The following is a 26,380-nucleotide window of genomic DNA, read 5'->3' on the forward strand; positions in this document are numbered from 1 at the left end:
TTGTGTGAGGCTTCTCAAAGCTTCAGCTTTTATGATGTGCTCTGGAGTTTTGTTAGGCTGAACTATTTCCTTAGGTTTGGCTTCCAGCCCACAAAAGCAGCATCTGCAGGGCTCTCACACTGTGATGCCAGCTTACGTCATCCATGGTTTGGCCTCAGCCTACTGAAGGACAAGTGTGTAGAGGCTCCTCTGGTTTAATTTAGAGCCAAGACTGGTTCATGGCATTGACACACAGTGGCACTGCTAGATATATATGAGTCTCCACTTAGGAACTGGCTCCTCGGGTGTGTGCTCACCATGGCTCGCTGGGAGATCCTGTGCTTCGCCTTGTACACCTTCCTTGTGGTAGCACAAGCTGCAACCGTAAGTACAAAAGCACTTTTTATGGCTTTGCAAGACAATTTGCCTGTTCCTGCCTGAATGAGTAAACTCAGAATCACAGAATCCCAAGGGTTGGAAGGGACCTCAAAAGATCATCCTACACCTGGTCTGGAGCCCATGAAAGAGAGCCTGCAGACTGTGACAGCCAAAGCAGGGTATTTTCCTTCCCTAAAACTTGCAAGGCTCTCAACAACGTTTTTCCAAAAGTTCCTGCACAGTTCTTTGTCAGGTCTGTCCTGATTTACATCTTCAAGCTGAAGGTCCTCAGATTCTGCTATTCTCTTTGGGAGAGCAGGGGAATTGCTGCTTCCTGTCTGCTTCAAAGCGCATCCTGTAGGACATCTGCATGGGAACGTCTCCAGTGGCAGCTACTTGTCATTTCCCCAAGGTTCCAAGGGGACAGCTGGGGAAGGCAGGCTGTGAGTGGGTCTACCTGGGGGACTGGCCAGGGCAAGGTGTGGGTGCTGGCAACATGGGAAGCCAGAGGCATGAAGAACTGTGCAATGGATTTTCTCTTCTCCATGGTACTACATGTAGCTGGGTGTGGTGCTCACCGAGGGAGGTTTTGTGGAAGGCGAGAATAAACGACGGGGACTCTTTGGGGACTACGTTGACGTCTTTAGAGGGATCCCCTTTGCTGCCCCACCAAAGACTCTGGAAGACCCCAAACCTCATCCTGGCTGGGATGGTGAGATCCAGATTTTGAATGCCTTTGGTTTGGGGTTTTATTTTTGCTTCTCTCTCTTTAGTCTGTTTTGACAAGCCAAAGATACTGTTGCTTGCTTCCATCTACTAAGCACTGCTAAGGAAAAACTCTTAGACTCATGCTGGGTCTGAAAGTCTGTGTCTAAGTGTTCCCAAGCAACTGAAGTAACCATATGACAAGACTGAAGCATGGAACCTCCATCTCCCCCTCCATGCCTTGGCTGTCCAGAGCTAGTTAACATGGGGAAGGGTCCCACTTTGTCATTCTCACAGAGTGGTCACAGTGGCTGGGGAGATTTTGCTGCCTCTGCCCTGGACTCACAGAGGAGAGCATGGATGGATGGAAGCTTGGAACCAAAAGATGGAGTTGATGCCTCTAACTAGGACCTGCTGTCTTTCCTCTCTTCTCAGGAACACTGCAGACAAAAGAATTCAAAAATCGCTGCATGCAGGTGACACTTACACAAACTGATGTCCGCGGGAGTGAGGACTGTCTCTATCTGAACATCTGGATCCCTCAGGGGAAGAGACAGGGTATGTGTTTGGCAGAGACCTGGGGAGGAGATTCTCAGTTGACTTTTGTGAACAAATTGCCCTGAAGCATCTCTCAGCAGCTATTTTCCCATAGTGGGCATCTGCAGGAGCACTGATTTTCAGGGGGAAAGGTGGGAACCATGTCAACCAATGTCCCTCAGCTGCAGCCTGTTGAGAGTTTCAGCCTCTTTACAGAATGTGGGCTTTCTTGGCCACATTCTGTAAAGACATGTTGTGGCTCACACTGCTTTTCTTCCTCATCTCCCAGTCTCTACCAACATGCCAGTGATGATCTGGATCTACGGCGGCGCCTTCCTTCTAGGAGGAAGCCAGGGAGCCAACTTCCTCAATAATTACCTTTATGATGGTGAGGAGATCGCTGTGCGGGGCAATGTGATCGTGGTGACCATCAACTATCGCCTGGGGCCCCTGGGCTTCCTGAGCACTGGAGATGCAAACTTGCCAGGTATGGTTGCTGCTCCCTCTTCAGGGGACTGTTGTGGGTCCCCAGCTTATCAGCTTTGCTTTGTCCTTACTCAGCGGCAGGTGCTCTCTTGCTCAGGGAACTATGGGCTGAAAGACCAGCAGATGGCTATTGCCTGGGTGAAGAGAAATATCAAGGCCTTTGGGGGTGACCCAGAAAACATCACCATCTTTGGGGAATCAGCTGGTGCTGTCAGTGTCTCCCTGCAGGTGTGTTGTCCTTATCAGAGTCCTCCAGAGCCACTTCTTTTCTCTGCAGACAAGAGAAATGATCCCCTTGGCATTCTGATGCTTTCCTCCACACGTATCACCTGATTAACATCCTCTCCTGCTGAGGGTCAGCAATGTTCGGCCTCTTTGCTTTGTGGCTTCTCCTCCCTCTTCAGTTTAATCTATCCCACTGCTGCAGGGATGTGTCCTTGCTTTTGGGACCTCTGGTAAAATAGCATTTATTTGCCATAAGGCCCTACTCTGCTCTTCTTGTAATCATATCACCTTTTAACTGCTGAGACTGTTAAATAGGATGAGATCTGGGAGCTTTCCAGTGCCTGGTGCACAAGCTGTGAAGGGATCAGCCGGGTCTGGGACGTGATGATCTCTTTAGCAGTTTGCACCTGAAACCCTCTTGTTTCTATTTTGCACCACAGATGTTGACCCCAAAGAATAAGGGCCTGTTCAGGAGAGCCATCAGCCAGAGTGGCGTTGGTCTCTGCAGCTGGGCCATTCAGAAGAACCCACTCACCTGGGCTAAGGAGGTAACATGGAAGTCTTGCCTTTGGGACTGGAAAAAAACAGAAAACTGATTCTCCAGAGAAAGGCATAACTAGCCAGGGATTCAGCAGGAGCCATGGTGCCTAACTGAGCTTTGGAAACATGCTGTTTTGAGATTAAAACCAACCATTCCTCTGCCTCTGTGAAGCTGGTAATGAAACCTGTTTTCAAAAGGTAGTGCTAGGAGGTTTCTCTCTCTCCCCTGCTGCAGCTTGGACAAAGTGTGGGATGCCCCACAGACAACACCACCGCCTTAGCCAACTGCCTGCGCATCTCCAACCCCAAATCTTTGACACTGGCCTACCATATGCAGCTGATCAACCTGCCCTGTAAGTCCTCCAGCCCATGCTATGGTGACTCCTCCACTCTTAGTGACCCAGGTCTCTCTATGCTTTTGGTGGGACATGGGCAATTGCCAGAAGTGTTGAAGCAGTGCTTGTGTCCTATAGAAAGGGACAATAATGACAGACCTTGCAGTGACCTTCTGCAGGCAGGTGCACATTGGGCTGCATGAACACTGTCATCAAGCAATGGCAGCAGAGGCAGAGGCATTATTAAAGGGCTATGTCTTAGCTCCAGAGCAACCATATGAGCTTTCTGTTCTGTGAAAGCAGCAAGAGCAATTCCAGAATGCAGCTTACAAAAAAAAAAAATAACTGACCACAACCCTGGGTTTCTGAGTCACTGGGTGGAGTGTAGGACTTGTACACCAAGTAGGGAATGCTTCTGGTTTTGTGCCTCTGCGGATTTCTTTCCCAAGAACACTGTCCTCCCCTTGCTCTCCTCACGCTCCTAGCAAATAGCTCCAGTGTTTAGGCTTGCTTGGGTCAGAGAGCAGCCACACAGTGGCATAGTGCAGCCACACTGGCTGGAATCAGCTATCTTGACAATGAGTGAGCACAGCCAGGTGAGATGAGAAATTCTGCTCTTCCCCACCTTTGGCTGGGCTTTTTGGAAAGTGACTGCGTGGAAGAGAGGAATTTTTGATGTTACCTGCTGGTACTTGGCTGGCAGATCTCTTGCTCGCCCCCCCCACCTACAGGCATGAAGTCCGCTGAATGCAATCCTGTGGTCACCCTGCTTCTGGGTGACATCCTGCCCATGCTGAAGTCACTGCCCAAGCTGTCATTCACCTCAGCCTATACCTTCTAGAGTTCTTTGAGTCATGGGATATGCCATGACTCACACATCTGTCTTTTCTCAGCTCCTAATGGACTCTCTTTTTGTCTTGTGCTGCAGCTCCTGTGGTTCACACGCTTGCCCTCACTCCTGTCATCGACGGAGACTTCCTCCCAGACATGCCAGAGAACCTGTTTGCCAATGCTGCTGACATTGACTATATCGCTGGAGTTAATAACATGGATGGACACATGTTTGCTGGCATTGATTTACCTGTTATCAATCGCCCACTTGTGAAAATCACTGAGTAAGTGAAGGATGTACTACCTTCAAAACAGGATGTCACTCCAGGTTAGGGTGCCTAGGGCATATGGTGCCAAGTCCAGAGCCTTCAAAAGCAAGGGCCAGTTAGTGGAGAAGCTTCTCCATATTCCTTTAAGGTCCCCCTGAACTCAGCACCAGGGATAGGCTTAGCAGCCCTGATGCTCTCTGTCCAAAGCAGATACATGCCAGACATGCTAGGTGCCCACCCCGTAAGACTCCTCTTTGGGGATGAAAGGAACTTGTGGCCAATTTGCCCTCAGGCTGTGCTGCTAAGAAAGCTTGAAGCACATGCCCTCCATCTAAGACCTGGAATGAAATAACTGGCTTTTATTCCACCAAACCATCACTAACTGCAGGGTTGAATCTGAATGTCAGTGAGGGCTGGGATCCATTTCCATGAGCCCTGCCCCACTTGAAGCTGCTGGTCTGCAATTAATTGATACTACTTGTCTTTTCAGGGACGAGATCTATAATTTGGTCAAAGGACTTACTTTGGACAGGGGTGAGCGTGGAGCCAATGAGACCTACAGTGTCTACACACAAGCATGGGGCAAAAACCCAGAGCAGGAGGCCATGAAGAAGACAGTGGTGGACCTGATTACTGACTACATCTTCCTGATTCCCACACAGTGGGCACTGAATCTGCATCTGCAGAATGCCCGGTGAGCAGCTCAGCCCTGGCAGGAGCCCAAAGCCCACCTGGGAGCCAAAACACTGAGTTCCCAGCATTGGTTAAGAGAACTGAACTTGTAGGAGGCAGGCTTTTTGGTACTGAGTACACACTCACACATAGCTTGTATAAACACTATTTCTCTAATGCTGCAAAGCAGTCATGCTAGAAATTTGTTTAAAATTCCCATTACAACAAGTTTTTGCATCCTAACAACTTCACAATTCATCCTAGCAATGTTTAATGCCATGAGACTTGGCAGTTGGATGATATGAGGGTTAGGGTGAGAATCAGAAATGGAAGCTAAAACTTACCAGATAGAAAGATGTTTTCTCCTGAGACCACCTCTTAGGTGCATGTGAGCATCTTCCAAGGCTAAATCTCTGTCTCTGCTGGTATTTGGCGTATGGTTATGAATCTGCACACCTTTCTCTGCTCCCTACTTGCAGCTGCTTAGCAAGTCCATTTATTTCCTCAGGAGTGCCAAGACATACAGCTACTTGTTCTCCCAGCCATCCCGAATGCCCATCTACCCAAGCTGGGTAGGTGCAGACCATGCTGATGACCTGCAGTACGTGTTTGGGAAACCCTTTGCCACACCTCTGGGCTACCTGCCCAAGCACAGGACTGTTTCAAAGGCCATGATTGCTTACTGGACCAATTTTGCAAGGACAGGGTGAGTGATTCTGGTTCCACATTTGCTGCAGCACTTCAGCCTGCTCCCTTTGCCTATTAACTTCTTAGGAGCAATTCGCAGAAGCTAGTTGTCCTCTGTCTGTACTTCCGATGTGAGCCTGGCTCTGTTTCGCAGTGGTGGAGTTTGCTCTGGGTCCTCCTGACCCAGAGAACACCTGGGGACAGCAGAAGCATTTTCAGGATTTGTGAATTCTACTTCAAATTTAATGATGAGGTTTGTTTCCAAGTCCTGGTGTTCAGACAGGAGTTAAGCTGCTGCATGCTGCCAGGGATGATGCTAGTGGGGACTAAGGGGGGAGGCTGCAGGTCACCAGGTTGCTCTTAGCAGGCAGAATTGCTATTGCTTGTCTCAGTGTCCAACATGTTCTTTGCACTCACTTAGAGCCTCACCTGAGCAGAGAGCATCCCTGCCAAACAACTCAGACCTTGCTGTATCCACAAGCTGCCCTAATATAAATGCATTTCTATGTCTTTTCGCCCAGTGATCCTAACAAAGGGAATTCAGAGGTGCCCATTACCTGGCCACCCTATGCCAGTGAGGGCAGTTACTACCTGGAAATCAACAACAAGATGAACCAAAACTCTGTGAAGCAGAATCTGAAATCCCAGTATGTGAACTTCTGGAACTCTGTCTATCGGAATCTGCCACTGGCTGCAACATCACCCTGAGGAACTGCTCAGGAGCAAAGGGAAAAAAACAAAACAACTTCTTAAAGAGATACCCCATTCATTAAAAGCTTGCTTGTAACTGAGCAATTCTGTTTTCTTCATGTCTTTGCTGTGACAGGATTTTCTCCCCAGTGTTCAAGTGACATCCACCCTTTGGGCAATGCGTGTTCCCCTGACCCTGTTACACTGCGATGTGACAGGGAAGCTGCTGATACAAGAGCCACGGCTCCCTCTGCACCAAGCAAGCACTTGGCAGGGTTTGCTTTACCTCATCACCTGTGTGATCGCTGACTGGACAGCATTAATCCAGTCCTGCCCTCTCAATATCCCCACGTCACCATCAACATCCATGCTAATTACAAGCACCTCTTAGATAATTACAGTGGTAATATATATGAACGCAAGCCAGTTGGTGAACTATCACCGTATGTGCACACAAATCGGCTCAGAAGCTCAAAGGGGGCAAAAAAAAAGCCAAAGGAGGATGTTGCGACGCACAGCCTTGTGGGCGGAGGCCGGACTGGGGAGTCCGGCTCTGAGCGCGAGCAGAGGAGGAGCCTGAGCCCGGCGGCGCTCTCTCAGCACCAACCACCGCCATCGGGACCGCCCCGGCCTCGCGCCGCCGCCGTAGGAACCCTCCTGCGGCGGAACTTTAGTTCTGGGGTCAGGAACGACTGTCGGGAGCTACCCGGGCGGGGAGCCATGGCGGAGTGCGGACGGCTGGGAGAGCCGGGCTCGGCCGTGCTGGAGCTGCCCCGCACGCCGCGGCTCGTGTGCGTGGAATACCCGGGGCTGGTGCGGGACGTCGGGGCCATGCTGCGGACGCTGGGAGGAGAGCAGGGGGTGTCGCGGGTGAGGGGACCCCGGAGGTGGGTGGAGGTGATCCGGGCCGAGGGTCTGTGGGGGAGGGAGGCCAGCCCGGGCGCTGGGGAGAGGCCGGGGGGCAGGGAGCCGCCCCTTGGGGGATCGCTCTGTCCGGCTGTCCAGGCCCTGCATGTGCCCGCGTAGGCTCCACGCGTGGCTCCGGGGGAATGCCGCTCGTCTGCACGGCTGCAGCCCGCGAAAGAGGCGGCGGGAGGTGCCGGCCAGGGCGGCGTCCACCCGGAGCGCTGCCGGCCCTAGTGGGGCGGCGATTCCTGCCCCTGAGGCGGTGTGGGCGCGTGGGGCTGGTGCCAGAGGCCCGAGGAGATGGGCTATGCAGGTGCGATGCTGACGGAGAGTGTGCCTGGCCTTGCTGACAGATCTATGCGGACCCCGCCAAAAGGCTGGAGCTGTATTTCCGCCCCAAGGACCCCTACTGCCATCCCGTATGTGCCAATCGCTTCCCCACCTCCACCCTGCTTCTGAAGGTGAAGAGGAGGACCAAGAAGAAGAAGCAGTTGGATACCAAAGAACAAATCCAGCCTGAAGTCCAGTTTGAAATGGAAATTCTTGGGACTGTTGTGACTGTTTACAAATTTCAAGGTATTACTTGGGTTTGTGTCCACGTGGCTTAAAGACAAAGTATGTCTGATGGGAAAGAGAAGTGTTTCCCTTTAAACAATTCAGGACTGAAAGGAAAATCAAGTGTCCTGTTGTTACAGCCTACTTGCTGTGTAAACCTTTGCATAAATTTGTCAGACGCCTGCTCATGTAAGTTGAGTGTTGTGAGAAATACTGTCATATTCACAATTAACTTTACAATGTTTTAACTTCTGTTTCTCACAGGAATGTCTGATTTCCAGTACCTGGCAATGCACTGTGGTTCTGATGGAAAACAAACTTCTATGTACAACAAAGTCCTAATGCTCAAACCAGAGAAGGAAGAATTTTTCAATAGAGAGCTACCACTCTACATCCCACCACCAATTTTCTCACGTCTGGACACTCCCATTGACTATTTTTATCGGCCAGATATACAACACCGGTTAGTGCCTTTTCTCACAACGTAGCATATAACTGTGCTGGTTCTGGAATAGACAGGTAGTGAAAGGTTTTGCTGGCTTGATATATATTTCTACTTGAAGTATAACCACTTGAAGACGCCTCCAATCCATTCTGACTTGACTGTTATTATAGGATCTCTGCTCTCGAAGCATCAGAGCAGAACTAAATACATAATTCATGTATTTCTCCTGTTTAAGCTGATGCCTTAATCTGTTTTACCCCTCTTGATTTGGCACAGCAGAAGCAGGCACCCTTCAGAAACTGCCTGGACAGCAGAAACCCCAGCAAAAGTCCACTTGAGACCTTGCCAGGTGAGGGGAGCTGGTGATCTGGGTGAAGATGATGGCCTCCCCCAGCGTGCTCCTGGAAGCACGGCATGCAGTGAGCCTGGCTTTCTGCCTGCTTCCAGCGGGCTGGAACCGAGGGGGAGCGTGCAAGAGTCAGTGCCATGTGTTCCTGTGACCGTGCTCACTGGACCTGTTCCCTCTTGGTCACCAGTTGGCTTTGCCAGAAGAACAACCTGTGAGCTCTCCCACAAGAAACATATTTTGGTTTCTCACCGTGCTCCTTCACTGGCACTTAAAAAAATATATATAGATATCGTAACTGCGTTTCCATTTTGCCTGGTCTATGTACCTACCAAGCTGCAGTAGCTAGAGTAGCAAATGCAGAGTGTGAAGCCTTTTGTGCTCCTAATGCATTTCATACAGAGCAATGGGGTAATTCCCCAAGAGTTTTCTGCCAAGTAGTGCAGAGACCTCTGTCATTGTAGAGTTTTCATGTTGTTTTGCAAGTTTTTTCTTCTTTTTTTTTTTTTTTTTTTTTAAATTTAAACTTTCCTCAGTGGTATCACAAGATTCCTTTATGGTACCAGTATGTGATAGGGAGATGGGGTGAAAGACAAACTGACCCATTGCTCACTCAGCTGAGTCCCTTCTCTTCCAAAATCTTGAGCACAAGCTTCCATTTTCACATGTTTCTTGTCAAGGCCCCAGGTCTGTGTGTGTGCCACAGGCAAAAAGGAGACCTGATCCTTTCCCTGTTTCTTAGGGAAGGATACAACAATCCCCAGGTGTCTGGTGAGAACCTGATTGGCCTCAGCAGGGCCCGTCGCCCACACAACGCTATCTTTGTGAACTTTGATGACAAAGAGGTCCCTGCTAAACCACTGGATGCTGCTGTACACACCTGGAAGAAAGTGTGCACAAATCCTGTGGATAAAAAGGTGGAGGAAGAGCTGAGAAAGGTACGTACGTGCCTTACTCCTGGGCTGAGCACTGTACTGTGTACAGCATACTGTGAAGGAAGAAACTGCATGAAGCCATTTTCTCTGATCTTCCCAAAAAATCTTGGTGATTGTAACTGACTGATACAGCAAGTGTCAGTAGACACCACTGACATCGCTGTGTTCAGTTCAGTTGTACATGTCAAGAGTTGAATGTTTTTGCAGCCAGCTCACATGAAGTTCCTTTTTCTGCCACTAGTTCTTGCATTACCATTTTGGTAGCCAAAGACCCCAGCACAGAAAAAAGTTCACTTGGAAAGCTGAACTGCCATTGTTACTTCCCACTGTTCCATGGTTGTTTTTGTATTATTTTAGCTCTTTGAAGTCCGTCCTGTCTGGTCTCGGAATGCAGTGAAAGCCAATATCAGTGTCCACCCAGACAAGCTGAAACTTCTTTTGCCATATTTGGCCTATTACATGGTAAGTGTGTATAGTTGCCCTTGTGCCTGAGGCTGCTGGGAGGCAGAGTAAGGAAGCATCAGCTGGGTGTTCCTGGCTCTTTAGCATTTTTTGAGGCCCTACCACCAAAGTACCTGTGCTTAACCTTATGTAAAGAGAATGCTGGAAGGAAAGCCTAGCTTCTGAACAGAAGTTAAAGCTGTGGAGGATTCAGAAACTGTTCACATTATTGGTTCTAATCAGCTCTGCAATTCAGTCAGACACTCGACTGTTCATCTGGCATAGATAGCAGATTTTTTCCAAGCAAACACTTCATGGTGACCTTGCAAGTCAGTTTGTAAAAGCACACAAATATTTGTGCTTCGATGCATTGATTGACTGAGTTTCAGTAGATAAATATATATTGTTGTGGCAAGTGAGGAAAGGTCTGGTAAAAGAAATAACCTTTGGAAAATGAGGGGAAATACTAAAATTTTTTAAGACCCTCTGCAACACTGTACTGAAGAAATTATGCAACACTGTCCTGGTTTTTTGTAACCATCTTCCCGCATGTGTGTTTGTACAGTTAACAGGTCCTTGGAGAAGCCTATGGGTTAGGTTTGGGTATGACCCCAGGAAACACCCTGAAGCAAAGATTTATCAAGTACTGGACTTCCGAATTCGCTGTGGAATGAAATACGGTAAAAACACCCAACCCACAGAGATGCTCTCTCTGCTTTCTGATTAATCCTGATAGTACTTTTCTTTTTACTTGTTTTTCACACTCTTTTGCCATATTTCTGCTCTGGTGAAGATGATTCCTTTTGAGCTCATTGCTTACTAGTTATTCCATATATTCCTTTAATACATTTATTTTATAGTAGGCAATTGTCTTTCCTCATTTGGCACATTCCAAACTCAGTGGACTGACTGTATAGTCAGCTGGATGACTTTTCTCCTCCATGAATTCCAATCCCAAGTAGATGTAGCAGACCATCTTCCCTCTCACTCAGGAGAGGCACTGAGCAATACATTCTGTTACTTACCTTGTAGCTTTCCCTCGAGGAACTCAGGAAGGACCTCATCTTGTGTGGGATGCTCAGTCTCAGAGCTTTCTGAGGTCAGTCCATGGGAAAGCTAGCATCCAGTCATTGCCATCACATGTTCCAATCTAAATGGTTTTATAGATGTGACAGCTCTCCTCTCCCCACCTTGCTAACATCACAGTAGCCCAAGGATCACCCTGCCTTTTGCACACTAGCCCACCACTTCTGTTACTGAGCTAGGGATATTCTGCAGCGTGCTTACCCTCTGTTCATTATTTGCTTTCTCTTTTCGCCTCTAGGTTATGCCTCTAATGACATGCCTGTGAAAGCAAAACGCAGTACATATAACTACAATTTGCCCATCACCGTCAAGAAGCCTGGTATGCTGTGCCTGCAGAAGGGCTTTCTGGCTCTTTTGTTTGTTTAGTCTATCCTAGTGCCAGGTGGTGAAGGGTCTTCCTGTGTTCTACCTGAGCCAAAACCGGAGCTTTATTTCTGGTTATAATGTGGTGTTGCTGTTAAGCCAGTAGAATAATCTCTTTCTCAGAAGTGTTGTGAGAGTCTCTGGTGCATGCCTGGCTGAGCCACAGTATCTGGTAGCAGACAAGGGAGTTCTGCCAGCAATACTGAGGGAATTCAACATTCACTTCAGTGGTGGTGCAGAGTAAGGGGAGAGGTTTCTGTTTTCTTTGTCAAGGAACAGTAGAAGAGGTTAAAATTCTGACCAAGTGTGCTATGGAAAAAGCCACCAAACTTGCCACTGCTCCTGTGCCTGTCTAGAAATGTCTTTGAAGAATGAGTAACACATGCTCAGGTGCTGGCTTAGTCTGGTTTTTGCTGACCAGCAAAGTTGAGTCAGCATAGAGAAATGATAATACAATGCCACAGGATGAAAGATGTCCCTAATTAGGACTCTTTTCTTGTCTTTCAGTAAGTCACACAGTCAGTGTACATGATCTGAAACAGGGGCTAGGTACATCCAGTGCCCCTGGTGCAAAAAAGACTGCCTCCAGTAGGTATAAACTGAAGGTAACTATTACTCTCTTTAACAAGAATCTTAAATAAAAAGTGTTGTTTACCATTTTGTCAGTCAGTGAGGGAACAGTTGTGGGTGAATTGATGTCCTCAGATTTCCTGGGAAGCTGCTAGTTATACACATCACTACAGAATTTCACCTGCTGTGCACTGAATGTATTTCTGCAAGATGGCAGAAATGTATTTCTGCAAGACTAGGCAAGCCCTAGTCTTAGATGATGTCATGAGCATTTTGTTTCAACTGATAAAACTGGTACTTTGTGATCAGCGAAATGCAAAAAAATGGCCATGTATTTATCAAGTTGTCCTACAAACCAGGAGTCTTTCGTTCTTCCCTTTTTGTTAGAATGAAACCTATGAGCCACTGTTAAACAGTAACAGGCTGCACAGCTGCAGTTTGAGAGATGAAATATGTTCTCTGCACAACTGTGATGCTGTTGACTGTTGCTGCAGTGAAGTTTTGCTGCATTCGGAATTCAGCTTTATCTTTTATCATATGCAGCCCTGTGCCTTGGAAATGATTTGCATTGGAAGCACCTTGTTCTTGATTCAGCCCACTGGAAGTACTGATCGGTTATGCCAAAGTTGTCTTGTTGCACCATAAAAATGCACATTAATCTTTTCTCCTTCTTTCCTCCTCTTAGGAATCCATTTATATTTTCCAAGAAGGAGCTTTACCGCCTTATCGGCAGATGTTCTACCAGCTCTGTGATTTGAATGTGGAAAGGTATTGCACACTGGCAGCTGAGTCTTCTGTTAGAGCTGGATTTCAAAGCCAGCATAGAATCATAAAATGGTGTGGAAAGGACCTTAAGATCATCTAGTTCCTCTAGCTCCAACCTCCCTGTCATTGAAAGGGATGCCTCCCACTAGACCAGGTTGCTCAAGCCCCATCCAACCTGGCCTTAAACACTTCAGGGATGGAGCATTCACAACCACCTTGGGCAGCCTGTGTAAGCACCTCACCACTCACAGTAAAGAATTTCTTCCTTATATCCTACCTGAACTTCCCCTGTTTCAGTTTAAACCCATCACTCCTTGTCCTATCACTACAGTCCCTGTTAAAGAGTCCCTCCCCACCATCCTTGTAGCCCTCTCCAGGTACTGGAAGCTGCTCTGAGGTCTCCACACAGCTTCTCTTCTCCAGGCTGAACAGCCCCAGTTTTGTCAACCTGTCTTTAAACAGGAGGTGCTCCAGCCCCTGATCATCCTTGTGGCCTCCTCTGGACTTGCTCCAACAGCTGCATGTCTTTCTTATGTGAGGACAGCAGAACTGCACCCAGTGCTGCAAGTGGGGTCTTACAAGAGCAGAGCAGAGGGGGCAGGATCACCTCCTTCAACCTGCTGGTCATGCTCCTTTTGATGCTGTTCAGGACACGGGTAGTTCTTGCGCTCAAGTGCACACTGAAGCAACTCATGTTCAGTTTCTCATCAACCAGCATACCCAAGTCCTTCTCCTTAGGCTGCTCTGAATCACTTCTCCACCCAACCTGTAGCTGTGCCTGGGATTTTCCCTATTGTTTATAGCCAGTCCATTTCCCTCTCTCAACCATAGATTTGAGAGGTGTTTAGCTTCATTAAAATAGAACAGACTTTTCACACACGAACTTCCTGTCTCATATGACAATTACCCAAATAAATACAATATTCCAACTCAATGAAATAAAAGGGAAGTAAGCCATAACCTGCCTCATTTGAAGCCTGTATCTGAAAGTAGAAGGCTAACATTTCCTTCTCTTTTGCTGCTTTTTAGGCTACAGAAAATCATCCATCGTAATGATGGCACGGAGTCAGAATGCACAGAGCGGGATGGGTGGTGCGTTCCAAAGACTAGCGATGAGCTGCGAGATACCATGTCTCTGATGATAAAGCATATAATCAGATCCACAAGACCTGGTAGGGATGCTTCTGAACATCAAAGTGTATTACTGTCTTACTGCCTACTACTACTATTGGGAATAGCTGGAAGTAAAGGTCGTCTGTTTCATCTTCCCAGTGTCACAGCCTTCAGGTTTTATATGTCTTTGTACAGTGAAAATCAAGATCCTATTCTTAATGATGTATCTGCTGGTGGCATTTTACTTTTTATTGATGTTTTTAATCAAACAACAAGCAAGGAAATTATTTTTGCATGCTGAGCCAAAGCAGTATCCCAGTGAGAGAGATCAGAATCAGCTGGGAGAAGAGGCACAGCACTGCAGATCTGCCAGTGTTCTGCTAGCATTTCTGGAGTATGGAAACAGACTGCTTTGGGCTTAATCAAATTCTGTTAAGATGTGAAATAGTAGCTGTGCCCCTCCAGCCTCTGCCTTCCTCTCACACGTTTTAAGAACTCTACTGCAGATGTCCACAAGTTTCGCTGAGAGAGGCATCACGGTGTCTTTCTTTCTTCCCAATTAAGCTCTTTTCGCAAATAAAAGAAGCAGTGAAGATAGCGAAGAGCAGCTGGCATATGAGTCTGCAGAGGATGAGGATGATGAAGAGGAGGAAGAGGACTTCAAGCCTTCTGATGGGAGTGAAAATGAAATGGAGACAGAAATTCTGGACTACGTGTGAACTCAGGGAGCAGTCTGGCTGCTGCTAGACTAACACTGTCTCTGTCGTTGGACCCTGAGAGCTGAGGGTTCAGCAACCATGCCCAGGATGTGGGAAAGCAGAACTTGTACTAAAAGGATGATGAGCTTTCTGCACTGACTGCGGTGCTTGCTGATGGCTGTCGTCCATTCGTGATGTTAGGGAGCATTACCTGTATTTTCATAACTGCTGGCTAATAAGTCCTCAAGTAAAGCTCAACAAACTCCTAAGACAGAGCCCAGAATCCAAACCAGCTGGTAATATACCAGAAGAGAGGAGAGGTCACATACCCAAATGTTTCCATGTGTAGGAAGTGCACTTTAACTGGCTTGGTGTCCACATGGAAAACAGGGAATGTACATGAGGACAGAGCACTCAAGTCTTACTGGAGTCTCCAGGACAGGTGCTACCCTTCTGCTTGTCTAAGGGGAATGAAAACCCTGGGCCATGACTTGAGCATCAGACCTCACTGGTGATCTTGGAAATAAAGCCAGCAGGAAAGAACACTTTCCGGCAGTGAGTAACTTCTTTGCACAATATGTAGTGTATGCTGTCCTCACGAGCCAGTGTGCTTCTCAAGCCTGTTTTGACTTCTCTGGTAGTTAGCAGAGACAGAAGGATGCATGCAATGGAGCAGAGCTTCAGGTCCACAGAGGCTGGCCACTTCTTAAATCTGCCACTGCCAGCTGGATTGGTACCACTCTATCACAGAAATTAAGGATCTGCTGGCATTTTCGGAGTCTTGTGTGTTACAAGTACAAGGTTTCTCATTAGTTGCCTATAATACACTCTACTGCATGTTCAGTGTGTTTTGAGACTCTTGCGCTTGTGTGAGGCTTCTCAAAGCTTCAGCTTTTATGATGTGCTCTGGAGTTTTGTTAGGCTGAACTATTTCCTTAGGTTTGGCTTCCAGCCCACAAAAGCAGCATGTGCAGGGCTCTCACACTGTGACACATAGCTGTGCTGCTGGGTATCTAGCATATGTATGTACCTATGCATCTATCCCCATAGAAGCTGCATTTGAGGACTCAGGTGTGTGCTCATCATGGCATACTGGGAGATCCTGTGTTTTGCTTTGTGCTTCTACCTCAGGGTAGCACAGGCTGCCTCTGTAGGTACAAAGGCATTGTTACAGCTTTAAGATGGGGGGGCTGCACATCTTGTTCTGTCTAGTGGCACCTCCAGCCAAGGTAAGTTGTAGGTCCTGCCCATGTGGGAATTCTGAGGTACAAGTGGCTGTGCAATGGAGTTACGCTTGTCAGTGCAGCGCATCATGGCACAAAGAAGAAAAGGAGAGATGCAGTGGACATAGTGCTGCCATGTAAGAATATGTGCTCAGATATTAGCAAGCATCACGAATAAACATTCTTGGAAACACTGCGAAAAACACAGGCTTCCTATGAGCAGGAGGCCCAAAGCCAAAGGAGCCAGCAGTCACTTTTGCCAGAGTTCATTTAGTTTCCTGACATTTTCAAAATTTCCCTGTATTGGAAGGCTGTAGCAATTTGGGTGTTTAATTCTGCCTGAGCAGGTAACAGCATTACCAGTCCTGAATGTGCAATGCAGTCCTTTCATTTCCAAAAGCTTAGGCTTTAAATGGATCTATACAGCCACAGGCACAGCAAAATTCTTGATCATGCTGCTGCATCCTTAATATCCATGCTCTGAATCAACACACTATCCAAGTAATATTCACTGCTGTTTGTGCAGTTACAGAAGATAAACATGCTGGCCATGCTAGGAAATGAGCCCTTGAGCACCAGAAGAATGATGCTTCAAACCAAGGCAGACCACTGTATCCAAACCATAAGGACCAACCACTGCATTTGCTCTTAAAGCCGTTGCTTATATTGAAGGCACATCCAGTAAACTGGATGCAACCAGAAAATGCAAAAGTCCCAGCAACTCACAGGTTCAAATGAATAGGTTTCATTTGAAAATCAGGTATTGGTCCCTCAAACAAAAAGCCTGTATCTTACTTCAAATACAAAATAAAGCTCAGCTCAGCTGAGTTAATGTAAGGTAGTAACCACCTTCCCCACAGTTAGGCCTACTCTTCTTTCTCCAGGAACATGCCAGCATTTTAGGGAAGGAGGACAAGACAAGCTCTGCCCTGCGACAGAGACATTTGAACATCAGTATTTTACTGCAAAGATTAAGTACATTGCTGTGTACAAGACACACCGGGGAGTGTGCTCCTTCACTGAAGTGGTACAAAATACATACGGTACAGCCAGTCCATCCGATGACACTGGGCTGCTGGGGGACACCAGTGGGAGGGGGACCAGCATGGCCCCAGGGTGGGCAGGAGCTGGCAGCATAGAGCAGAGGGAGGACCCTGGGTGCTGGTGCCCAAGGGCTGGGTTTTGAGCAGGGTGGGAGGCACAAGGCTGCCCCTGTGTCAGGGAGCCATGAGCTCCCATCATGTGCAGAGATGTGTAATGCCACCCAAGGGGATAGAGGGCTGGGAGAGCACACTGCCAGCAGCCCCGGCCCCTGGAGCATGGCCATTCAGCCTTGCTGCATCCCCAGGTGCTGCAACCCCCAGGAGCATGGAGAGAGGGAAACGGGAACAATACACTGGAAGGAAGCACGCTGAAAAGAAAAAAAAGGGATGGAGGCAGGAGTAAAAAATGGTCCCCTTTGGGTTAGTGTTTCCTACAGCGATTAAAACAAGCATCTCTGCTCCTGCTTGGATGGTAGAAAAACAAGGGAGGGGGTGGCCAGCAGTGTCTGCACCCCATGAGCATGGCAGAGAGACTCTGCTGCTATCACTGTCCCTCCAGGCATCCTTAAATACCAGGGTGGGGAGAGGGACTGGACTGCAGGGCAGGCAGAGGCTGAATTAGTAAAATGTACAAGTTTGACTCTTCTATTTACAACCAATAAATATTTGGGGGGGGGGGGGTGTGAAATCAGTAAACTATTTTGTTTTATACAAAAGAAGTCTCAGTGCTGCTTCTCCCATGGTCAGTGTTTGAAAAAGTCTGGTTGAAGCCCAAGGCGAGTGGCACTTTCTGTGGGCAACAGCTGGGGCACCAGGAGCTCTGGCTCCTCACCTGCCCATGCAGACCCGAGGTCCCTATTTACACGAGTTCAAACAGAATTTTGCTCTCCTCCTCGTGGGCTGGCAGCACTTGGGGCACAACCCAAACCTTCCCCCGATGGCAGAAGAGACACTGGTGTTTGATCTTTGGTGCAAGTTTGAACACGGGCTGTGAAAGTCCGGCTGAGGACATGCTGGACTGGGGAGAGAAGAGAGACCACGCAGGCTTTCAGTTGTTGAGACTATGAGGCACCCAATCCATCATGGCATGGACACAGCCCTCCTCCACAGGGCTCCAAGCATCGGTGCAGGGCTGCATCCTTTCCAGCTCACTTCCCAGACCAGGGCATCCACAGCTTCTCCCAAAGGAATGACAGGCAGAGAAGTGTGGCAACAGTGATGCCAGTTATCCCGTGGAGGAAGGACATGGAGGTAAAACTATGCCAGGAAAATTGGGAAGAAGAGCACCCCACCATGTGCTTGTGCTCTACTCCTTGCAAATGGCCCCTCTTGTGAGTCACTACTCCCTGGCTTGCTCGGACACAAGGCACCTACGGCAGAGGCAAGCTCCAGACAAGGGCTGCCCAGTGGCTGGGCTGGACTAGTGTCACACCAGGCGGGAGGGGAAGAGAAACAGAGAGAGTGAGGGGGGAGAGAGAGAGAGGCCCCCATCCTGCTGTCTTCCTGTGCAGAAACAAGGACCCAACTGAAACGGACCGAGGTCGACACCAGCTGCTGAAGTGCCCAGCTCTTGGTGCAGGAGGGTGAGGCACAGTGGGACCTGTGGGCAAGGACCGCTGCTCTTGCCTTGCCAGGCAGCACAAGGGCCGGCTGCAGCCAAGGCTGGATCACCATGCCCCCAAAGCCCCGCTGGTGATGGGTGGCAGTGGGGCTGAGGCTAGAAGATCCCTTTGGCGATCTTCAGGCCTTTCTGCTTCATCCTGGGCAGGGTGGAGCTGGAGCCATGCTTGATCTTCACTCCCTTGGAGAAGCCCCTCTTCTTGAGCACAAAGTCATAGTTGGCAGCAGAGTTCATGGCATAGAAGACATTGGCATTGTCGGGGATCTTCAGCTCTGGAAATGACCAAGGATGGGGGTCAGTTGGGTACCTTTCCCTGAAGGGGGGGCAGAGTGGGGCTGAGAGCTGTCCCCAGGTACTGACACTTCCAAGTCTAGCTTCCAAGCCAGGCTTCAGAGCTTCATGGCTGGCTGAGGATAGAGACCCCAGGAAAGCGCCCACACCCCAGCACACACCTCTCTCCTCTGAGATGATCTGAACGAGCTCATAGTCTTCAGGCCTGTCCCCATCCAAGTTGTGTTTCGCCATGGCCTTGCGAATAACAACTGGGGTCTTATCCTGGCTTGTCACCTGAGAGCAGAGAACATTATTAACCAAAGAGTGCAAAACACTGCAAAGCCTCTCACTATGGCCTACCCCCAAAATGGGCCCTGCCCACAACCAAGTGGGGTGAGCCACCCTTTCCTGGCATCACCACACGCGCCCTGCACTAACCAGGATGCTCTTGTACATGTTGCCGTTGTCCACAGCCAGGCTGACACGGATGATGCAACAGTCATCGACCTGCTGGTTGTAGAGGGGCAGCGAGAGGGAGGAGTAGCTAGAGATGCCAGAGACTGAGCGCTTGTGGGTACGGGAGGCCGTCACTGGCGTGGAGGAGACTGAAGAGGACGAGGCACTGCTGGAGCCTGAGCCAATGCCTGATGTGTCCAGGGAGGAGAGGGACGTGGATTCCCAGAACTGGAGGGCAGGGAGGAGAGGGGATGCGGAGGACACAGCGGGTTTAACTTCTCCATTGGCCACAGACAGGGCGTACCAGCGCTGGGGGAGGGAGGCCAGAGGGATCTCACTGACCTGTGACAACAGGGGACTGACATGACTACAGTCACCAGAGGTGCAAGAGCCTTGCCATTCCACTGGAGCAGCAAAGGGGAGGGGCCTCCCTCACCCCAGCGGGTCAGAAACAACCCCTGGGAACCCCCCAGACCCAGTGCCAGCACCAGTGCTGGGGCAGTTCCCACACAATAGCCACACCTGCCTCCAGAGGCCTGGACCCCATGAGCTGCCCCATACCTTCTTCTCCTGGCAGTCGGGGGACTCAGGGATGAAGCTGATGTTGATCTCCTCCACATCGGAGCTGCTGGAGCCAGCGGAGGTGACGCTCACTGAGTCAGTGGCATCCCCGCTGCACAGGTACTGCCCACACTTGAGCTGATCGAAGGATTTTGAGTGGGAGCTGCTGCTGCTGCAGGGCTCGGTGCTTGGTGGCTGCCGGCTGCCAGGAGAGATGCAGGGCAGGTGAGAACGGGGCAGAGCAGGTGTGCGCTTGGCTGGCATGACAGCAGCCACCCCCGCCTGGCTCCCTGCAATGCCAGTGATGCCCCACATTTGCCCCTGTCTCCGCCCTGCATCCTGCTGGGGACAAGCAGACTCACTCGCTCCATCGCTTGATGATGCCTGTGTTTTTCTTTGCTTTCAACGTGTTGCTGGCTGACTCTGACAGTGGCTCAATCTCACATGACAACCCGTAGCTAGGAGGGGAAAGATGAGGGTTTGAGTTCTCCATGCTGCCACGGCTGTGGAGAGGAGGCAGCGCAGACACTGGAGCATGGGGCAGCTGCTGCTTATTAGCTGAAGGAGACCAGGAGTGGGACCTCCCCATAAACCAGCAGCAGCACAGCCTTAGTCCCCTGTCACACTCACCTCTCAGCCTCACTGAGCCGCTCCAGGCTGTGGAACCAGTCCACGAACTGGTCCTCCCGCGTGAAGCTGTAGTTGTTGCAGGCTGACTGAAGCAGCTTGATCTGAGCAATGACTTCAAACTCCTGCAGTAAATAGAGGCGATGAGACCAGACCTGTTTGCCAGCCACAGTCTTCTCCAAAACAGGCCAGCCCCATGTACGGAGGCAGATGTGAAGGACCAGAATCCTTCTCCCCAGAAATGAAGGCATGACAGCAAAACAGGAGAGGAATTGACCCCGAAGAGACTGGCATAGCCTGGGCTAGCACCAAGTCAGCCTCCTCCTTCCACCCTGCTGTGCTGCAGACTGGGAAAAGCTCTCACCTTCCTTCTCTTCTCAAAGTTGATCAGCCCGCCCTGGAAAAGAGTGAGCCAAATGTCAGTGTGGATCAGGCAGAAAAATACTGCTCTCATCCCCCCCTCCACTACAGTGCCTGTGTCCCTGCTGAGAGGCAGCATGAGACTGGCCCATTTCCACGTGCTGACAGAGGTGGATGTGCAATGTTGAATATAGGATGTGCAGGGTGCAGTGTCAGATGTAGGATGCACAGGGAACAAGCCCTCCTTTCATCAGCCCAGCCTCTGAGGTTGCTGTGTGGAGAAAGGGAGGAAGGGGAGAACAGAGATGGAGGGACATACATCCAGGAAATCCTTCATGGCGGTGTCAAGCATCACCAGGTCCGTGAGGAAGGTACCAAGGTAGGGAATGGTGCCCTGCATCACACCCTGTGGGGACAGAAGGGACAGCGAGGTCAGCAGAGAGCTGGGACCACCCTAAGCAGCTGCCAGGGAGGGGGCATAGGGGCACCTGTGTCAGACTCACCATTTCTCTCTGCTGCTGCTGCCGCTTCTGAGCCCTCTTCGGGTTGATCTCCAAGGTGGCAAATTTGGATGTGCCTTCCTGGATGGTGGGGAGAGGTGGAGATCAGCACGGGTGGGAACCTGCACTAATAGATGAGCTAAAATTCACACCCGCTTTCATTTGTACAACCTTCCTTGCAGAGGAAAAGAGGGATGACGGGGAGGGGAAGAAATCAAACCTGAGATTTTTCATGGCTCACAGAGAGGAGCAGCTTAGTGAACAGGAACTGCTGATCCCACTTCCAGCTCTGTATAAACCTTCTCAATGGAATGGTTTGTTCCTTTTTGCATTTTGTATCCTCTCAGCCCCCAAACTGTGAAGCTGCAGAGAGGCTCCAATGGGAAGAAGGACAGTTTTGCTGCATCCTTCCACAAACACTACAACCCCACCGGACATCAACAGGATTTCACACTGTGCTGTTAAAATGCAGCTCCTTCCTGGGAGAAGCTGTCACCTGACACACTGGATCCTATCCCACTGCTTATCTCTGCTTGCTGAGTATTTCTCTGCAAGCTGCAGACAGTGTTGACTTTTTGGTGGAGAAGCAGAAAGCCTACCCTAGTCCAAAACCCCTGCCTGCTCCCCAGACCCAGCATACCCTGCTTGTACCCCTGCCAGACACCCCAGCAGCACTGACAAGGCTTTATTCTGGTGACTGGAACACTGCAGAAACTTGTGCTGGCACCAGCCTGTGCTCCATGCCAAAGACAGAGAGATGTGGATGCCACTTCCCCATACCTTAATGAGAAGCTCCCGGCTCAGCGAGTGGTTGTTCTCGTCGGAGAAGATCTCTGAGAGCTCATGGAAAGTGCGGAAGCTCTCCCTGCTCAGGGGAAAAGTCAGCAGTGCTGTCACAGTTGGTCTCCTCCTCTGCTCACCCAAATGACCCCAGCTCTGCTCATAGCTCTAGAAGGGCCTTGCTGTTTGGAGGCTACTGCAGGGTGTTTCACATGGAAAGGAGGTCATAACACTTTTATCTCCTCCCTGACCCCTTACACTGGTCCCTGTGTTTTGGGCACACTACAAGAAGCAATGCTGGAGCTGAGATGATCCCATCTACATATTCAAGGACCATAGCAGCCACAGCATAACCTGCCCCTTGAAACCTCCCAGCGGCCACATGAACCCAGCAGGTGCTCCTTACCGTAGGACCTCGTCCCAGGTCTTCTTCAGCCGGTGAACAGCGTTGCACTGCAGAGCTGAGAGAATGGCTCGGAGGGAGGAGAAGTTCTTCAGGATGCGGCACTCCTGGGGCAGACAAAGAGATGACAGGACTCAGCATTAAAGAAAGCTCAGGGATCTGCTGGGATTCAGGCACTGCAAAACCTCAGCCCTTGGGCCGAGAGGGACAGTAAGCTGTCCTACCCGAGCCACTTCGATCCACCGCTCCACCACTTTAGCCCTGTGCTGTGGCTTCAGGGACCGGTCTCCGAGACATGTGGCAATGACACAGTTGGCCACACTATTAAACTGCGAGACCGTGGCACGGATGGTGGGTGCGAGGTGTTCTTTGCCTTTCTTGTCTCGTTGGGACCAGATGCAGCCCAGACAGTGGTAAGGCACCACTTTCTTAAACAGCTCCTGGAAGATAAAGGCATGGAGATGGGTGTCCGCTTCTCCTGGGAAAAGAACAAGCCAGGAGGAAGAGATGGCTGGAAGGAGACAGGCCTGTGCCCAGAGTTGCAGGTATCAGGCAGGCAAAGCACCATTGACCTAGCTGTTGGATGAATACTCACAGCATCCATCAGTGTGAACTGTTCTGCTACCATCTCTGGGGAGAAGGAGAGGAAATCCGGCTTCCCGTCCCTGACCCCGTTCTCTTCCACCAGCTGAAAGGTGCAGCCACTGTGGTCCACAGCTGTGAGAGATGGTGTGAAGCTGAGCACCACAGTGCTGACAGGAGCTGGGGCCCATGCTGAACCACTTCAGCTCCCTGTGGACACCCATATCCTACCACCTGGGCTTTTAATTCCCATCTGGCTTCACACCACAATAAACGAGGCTCAGATAAAAGCACAGTCATTTTAAACCTGAACACATGTATCTGCAGAGGCTTAAGGGCAGATAAGCTAATCCATTTAGAAATCCCACTTCTGGTGCAGTTGGATTAGCTTCCCGGTGCACCTTCATGTAAACACAGGCAGGGTTTATGGGGGTTCACCCATGTGGCAAGACCCGAGGTTTTGGAGACCCTTAATGCCAAACAGTAGCACTACCTCCACCTGCAGCCCCAAATGGCCCCCTGCAAGCAGGAAAAGGACCCCCACCTTCCACCTCGGACTCGCTCTGCTCTTGCTGCTGGAACTGGGCTAACAGGATGCAAGCTCGGCGCTCCAGGTCTGAGCCAGGGATGTTGTGGCGCACGTAAGAGATGAGCTGCTTGAGGCAGGCAAAGTCCGGGGGCTTGCGGAAGTCCTCTGAGTACTGGTCCAGCCAGGCACCCAGGATGGAGGAGATGGTGCTGCAGGGAGGGGGGGGAAACACAGGCAAGCCTGTGTGAGAATCAGGTGCCAGGAGACAACCATGTGCAGTCTCATGAGCACCCCCATGAGCCTCAGGAGCACCTCTGGGACAAGAAAAATAACACATGCCTTTGAGCGAGAATCAAAGAGCTGTCACCAGAGCTACCCATCTTGTTCACCCACAGTGCAGTCAGACTTACTTCTTCAGCTCCATCCTCTCATCCACAGCATGCCTGGCATGGTCCCCATTCACCTGCACATGGAGGTTGCCGTACCTGGTGGGGCACAGCGTGGAAGCTGTGAGCATCCTTGAATCAGCTGCCTCTCAGTGCTGCCTCTTCTCCCTCCACATCACCCCGCAGCTCTGCCAGGGGGTCAGGATGAACTTCCCAGGCACTGTCCTGTTCCCCCCTCTCTGCCACAGCCCCCATGTTATGGGAATAGGGAAGCAGCTGGCACTGGCCACCTCACAGCAGAGTATCAGTTGAAAAGGCTCCAGCTTTCTGGGAGGTTGTGTCCTCCCTGCCCAGCCCCAAAACCTTCACGTTGATGGAGCTTGGAGAAGCCCATCAGCCCTCCGAGGCATGGCAGCAAAAGAAGCTGGGACTCTCCTTGTTGAGGGGGCTTAGACACCACCGAAGCTGTGTTCTGGGGCTCAGGGCAGCCTCACCTGTTAAGCAGCAGATCCAGCACTTGCTTGGTGGTAGCGAAGGCCCGGTAAGTGCACAGGAAGATGGTGACATAGGTGGAGTCATTGCCCTTGAAGGCCGAGACCAGGTATTCTACCAGCTTCTCCAAGGTCCCGGCTTTTATTGTCCGTACCTTGCATGTCTCGTAGAGGTTTAAGGCTGACTCATTCTCAAACTGTGGGGACAGGATCAGAAGTCAGTAGGCTGGGTGAGGACAGACACTTTCAGCTTCAAAAGACATTGTTCGGGTCTAGGCGGGGCCCATGGACACCCTACACAAGGCCTGGGGCTCTCATGATGGGTCTGAGAAAGGGAAACCGGGTCTCTTCAGACACCAAATACCAGCAACACAGCTGAGAAAACTGACGCATTTGGGAAATGCCAGGAAAGGCCTCAAAGTTGCCAAAATCTAAATGCAAATCAGAGTTGCCCTGTTTGCAAAATGGGCTTTAGATTGTTTCCCCCATGCCCCTTCCTGTGGGGCAGAGGCCAGCAGGTGCTCCCATGCCACTGCTCCCAAGTAATCCCATGATTCCCAGATAAGGCTTGGAAGGACACCCCCCAGGACAGGAGGGTTTGGGGGAGCAAGAAGAGGGCGAGACATGTGCTGGTATCAACCCTGCAAAGCCCTGACTTTGGCAGGAAACACCTTTAAAACACCCTCTGGCAGGAGGCTGGTGAAGCCCCTAGCTTACCCCCAGCCATCGCTGCCCTTTGTTGGCTGTGTGATGGAGCTGCACTTTCCGAAGCGATATGCTGTAGATCACACCATCCTCCAGCTCTTCTCCAATCTCCTGTGTGGAGCTCTGCACGAAAGGATACGATACACCATGAAATAAGGAGAATAAAGTGTGGCAGAAGTGCTCTTGCAGGCTCATATGAGGCACCCCAGCAAGCCAAAGGCAATGGCTGGCAGGCAGTGAGAGTCACCCTTGCTACTCAGAAATGCAAACCAGGTGACAACTTTCTGGACAGATTAAGTCTGGGCCCACCTAAGCCTGGACATAGGAAGAGCCAGGACTTTGGGAAGCTGCTCTCAGTCTGCTCCATGCCCCCTGGTTCAGTGTCTCAGCCCTTCCTACCTGCACCAGCGCCAGGTACTGGGCAGAATGAGGACCCCTCACCAGGCAGTGAGGGGAGCAGGTGGCAGCACATCCCTGCACCCAGCCCCAGCTGTTTCTCCCTCCCCAAGTCTTCGCCTTTCTCACAACATGACATTGCTGCCTGGTCTGACCACATTCTCAGTAATCTGCCTTTGTGGAAACTGAGCACCTCAAGATGCTTTGGTAATAAATAACTGTCAAAGCAAGCTGCCCACAAGCTTTGGCAGAGCTGGCCATGCACAGAAGGCAGAAATCCTAAGGGGGAGCTCAAAGCTGAGGGGAAACCCCAGGGAACCACACTGAGATGGGCTTGGGCACAGCAGGGACACATCCCTGTACCTCTGGGGACAGGCACTTCTGTCCCACAGCCCGATCCAGCCACGAGGCTCACATTTCTGCTCTGTGGAATGGAGACCATCTAAAATTTGGTGAGGAAAGAGGGGATGCTTCTTCAGTCAGGCGTCCAGGCATGCATGTCCCACATGCCAGCATGGGGCTCCATGGCAGCTCCAGCCCCACAAGGACAATCTGTTTTCCTCCTTCTCTCTAACCACACTCTGATGAGTCAATGACTCTGTTAAGAAGGATTTATCCAAATCCTTTCAAACACTGTGGGATCTCCCCTGCCCTCCATCCCCCATGCCAAATGGTGGGACACAATGTAACATGCAGCAAAACCCCACTGCTCAAGCAATGCCTGGAAGCAGTAAGCGGTTAGCATGAGGATGTGACCACATGCTGGGGTGCAGGGGTTCAGGAACAAGCCGCCCTGCATATCACAGTGCAGCCAAGGGCTTTCCTTGAAATCTGCCTCTCAGGAGCACAAAAACCTCTGAGCAATGCAACCACACAAGGCTTTCCAG

At 50.3% G+C, this 26,380-nt stretch overlaps 3 protein-coding genes across 8 annotated transcripts in view; 2 read left to right on the top strand and 1 right to left on the bottom strand.

Moving 5' to 3' along the window:
* The first annotated feature begins 204 nt into the window (after window positions 1-204).
* Window positions 205-6,371, top strand: CEL (carboxyl ester lipase). Its single transcript, XM_062641090.1, has 11 exons — window positions 205-363; window positions 919-1,069; window positions 1,498-1,620; window positions 1,889-2,086; window positions 2,183-2,313; window positions 2,751-2,858; window positions 3,086-3,203; window positions 4,114-4,300; window positions 4,776-4,979; window positions 5,466-5,663; window positions 6,166-6,371. Exons 1-11 carry the CDS (start codon window positions 298-300, stop codon window positions 6,350-6,352), a joined length of 1,671 nt encoding a protein of 556 aa, XP_062497074.1. The 5' UTR covers window positions 205-297; the 3' UTR covers window positions 6,353-6,371.
* A 636-nt stretch (window positions 6,372-7,007) lies between these two features.
* On the top strand, window positions 7,008-15,623 carry GTF3C5 (general transcription factor IIIC subunit 5). 2 transcript variants are annotated; one of them, XM_062641092.1, is made up of 11 exons: window positions 7,008-7,204; window positions 7,594-7,816; window positions 8,060-8,258; window positions 9,329-9,524; window positions 9,879-9,983; window positions 10,528-10,642; window positions 11,287-11,367; window positions 11,919-12,016; window positions 12,667-12,749; window positions 13,776-13,918; window positions 14,424-15,623. In XM_062641092.1, the coding sequence occupies exons 1-11, from the start codon at window positions 7,055-7,057 to the stop codon at window positions 14,576-14,578; spliced, it is 1,548 nt and encodes a 515-aa protein (XP_062497076.1). In that variant the 5' UTR covers window positions 7,008-7,054; the 3' UTR covers window positions 14,579-15,623. The 2 variants fall into 2 exon arrangements, with proteins under 2 accessions (XP_062497076.1, XP_062497077.1); XM_062641093.1 differs by having other exon boundaries at window positions 7,035-7,125.
* A 1,829-nt stretch (window positions 15,624-17,452) lies between these two features.
* RALGDS (ral guanine nucleotide dissociation stimulator) overlaps window positions 17,453-26,380 on the bottom strand; it is a 55,894-nt gene continuing 46,966 nt past the window's right edge. For 3 of the 5 annotated variants that reach the window (XM_062641089.1, XM_062641087.1, XM_062641085.1), the window contains exons 2-18: window positions 25,110-25,220; window positions 24,396-24,589; window positions 23,926-24,000; window positions 23,531-23,724; window positions 23,000-23,121; window positions 22,629-22,844; window positions 22,408-22,511; window positions 22,002-22,086; window positions 21,225-21,302; window positions 21,041-21,127; window positions 20,726-20,758; window positions 20,365-20,486; window positions 20,097-20,192; window positions 19,735-19,936; window positions 19,156-19,515; window positions 18,897-19,011; window positions 17,453-18,716 (exon numbers count right to left, since the gene is read on the bottom strand). In XM_062641089.1, coding sequence (XP_062497073.1) covers window positions 18,541-18,716; window positions 18,897-19,011; window positions 19,156-19,515; window positions 19,735-19,936; window positions 20,097-20,192; window positions 20,365-20,486; window positions 20,726-20,758; window positions 21,041-21,127; window positions 21,225-21,302; window positions 22,002-22,086; window positions 22,408-22,511; window positions 22,629-22,844; window positions 23,000-23,121; window positions 23,531-23,724; window positions 23,926-24,000; window positions 24,396-24,589; window positions 25,110-25,220 — 2,370 coding nt within the window. In that variant the 3' untranslated portion in view covers window positions 17,453-18,540. The remainder of the gene's footprint in view (window positions 18,717-18,896; window positions 19,012-19,155; window positions 19,516-19,734; window positions 19,937-20,096; window positions 20,193-20,364; window positions 20,487-20,725; window positions 20,759-21,040; window positions 21,128-21,224; window positions 21,303-22,001; window positions 22,087-22,407; window positions 22,512-22,628; window positions 22,845-22,999; window positions 23,122-23,530; window positions 23,725-23,925; window positions 24,001-24,395; window positions 24,590-25,109; window positions 25,221-26,380) is intronic. The other 2 variants (XM_062641086.1, XM_062641088.1) reach the window with 2 other exon arrangements.

This window comes from Pezoporus occidentalis, unplaced genomic scaffold, assembly GCF_034315485.1.
Source record: "Pezoporus occidentalis ecotype Australia unplaced genomic scaffold, CSIRO_AGI_Poc_V1 ctg68, whole genome shotgun sequence".
NCBI lineage: Eukaryota > Metazoa > Chordata > Aves > Psittaciformes > Psittacidae > Pezoporus > Pezoporus occidentalis.

Bases quoted from the DNA above. Each gene is read 5' to 3' on its own strand.
- CEL (XM_062641090.1), top strand. From the start codon at position 298: ATGGCTCGCTGGGAGATCCTGTGCTTCGCCTTGTACACCTTCCTTGTG. The intron at 1,070-1,497 runs GTGAGATCCAGA...CTCTCTTCTCAG, and splicing joins ACCTCATCCTGGCTGGGATG to GAACACTGCAGACAAAAGAA. The intron at 3,204-4,113 runs GTAAGTCCTCCA...CTTGTGCTGCAG, and splicing joins GCAGCTGATCAACCTGCCCT to CTCCTGTGGTTCACACGCTT.
- GTF3C5 (XM_062641092.1), top strand. From the start codon at position 7,055: ATGGCGGAGTGCGGACGGCTGGGAGAGCCGGGCTCGGCCGTGCTGGAG. The intron at 8,259-9,328 runs GTTAGTGCCTTT...CCTGTTTCTTAG, and splicing joins CGGCCAGATATACAACACCG to GGAAGGATACAACAATCCCC. The intron at 12,017-12,666 runs GTAACTATTACT...TCCTCCTCTTAG, and splicing joins CCAGTAGGTATAAACTGAAG to GAATCCATTTATATTTTCCA.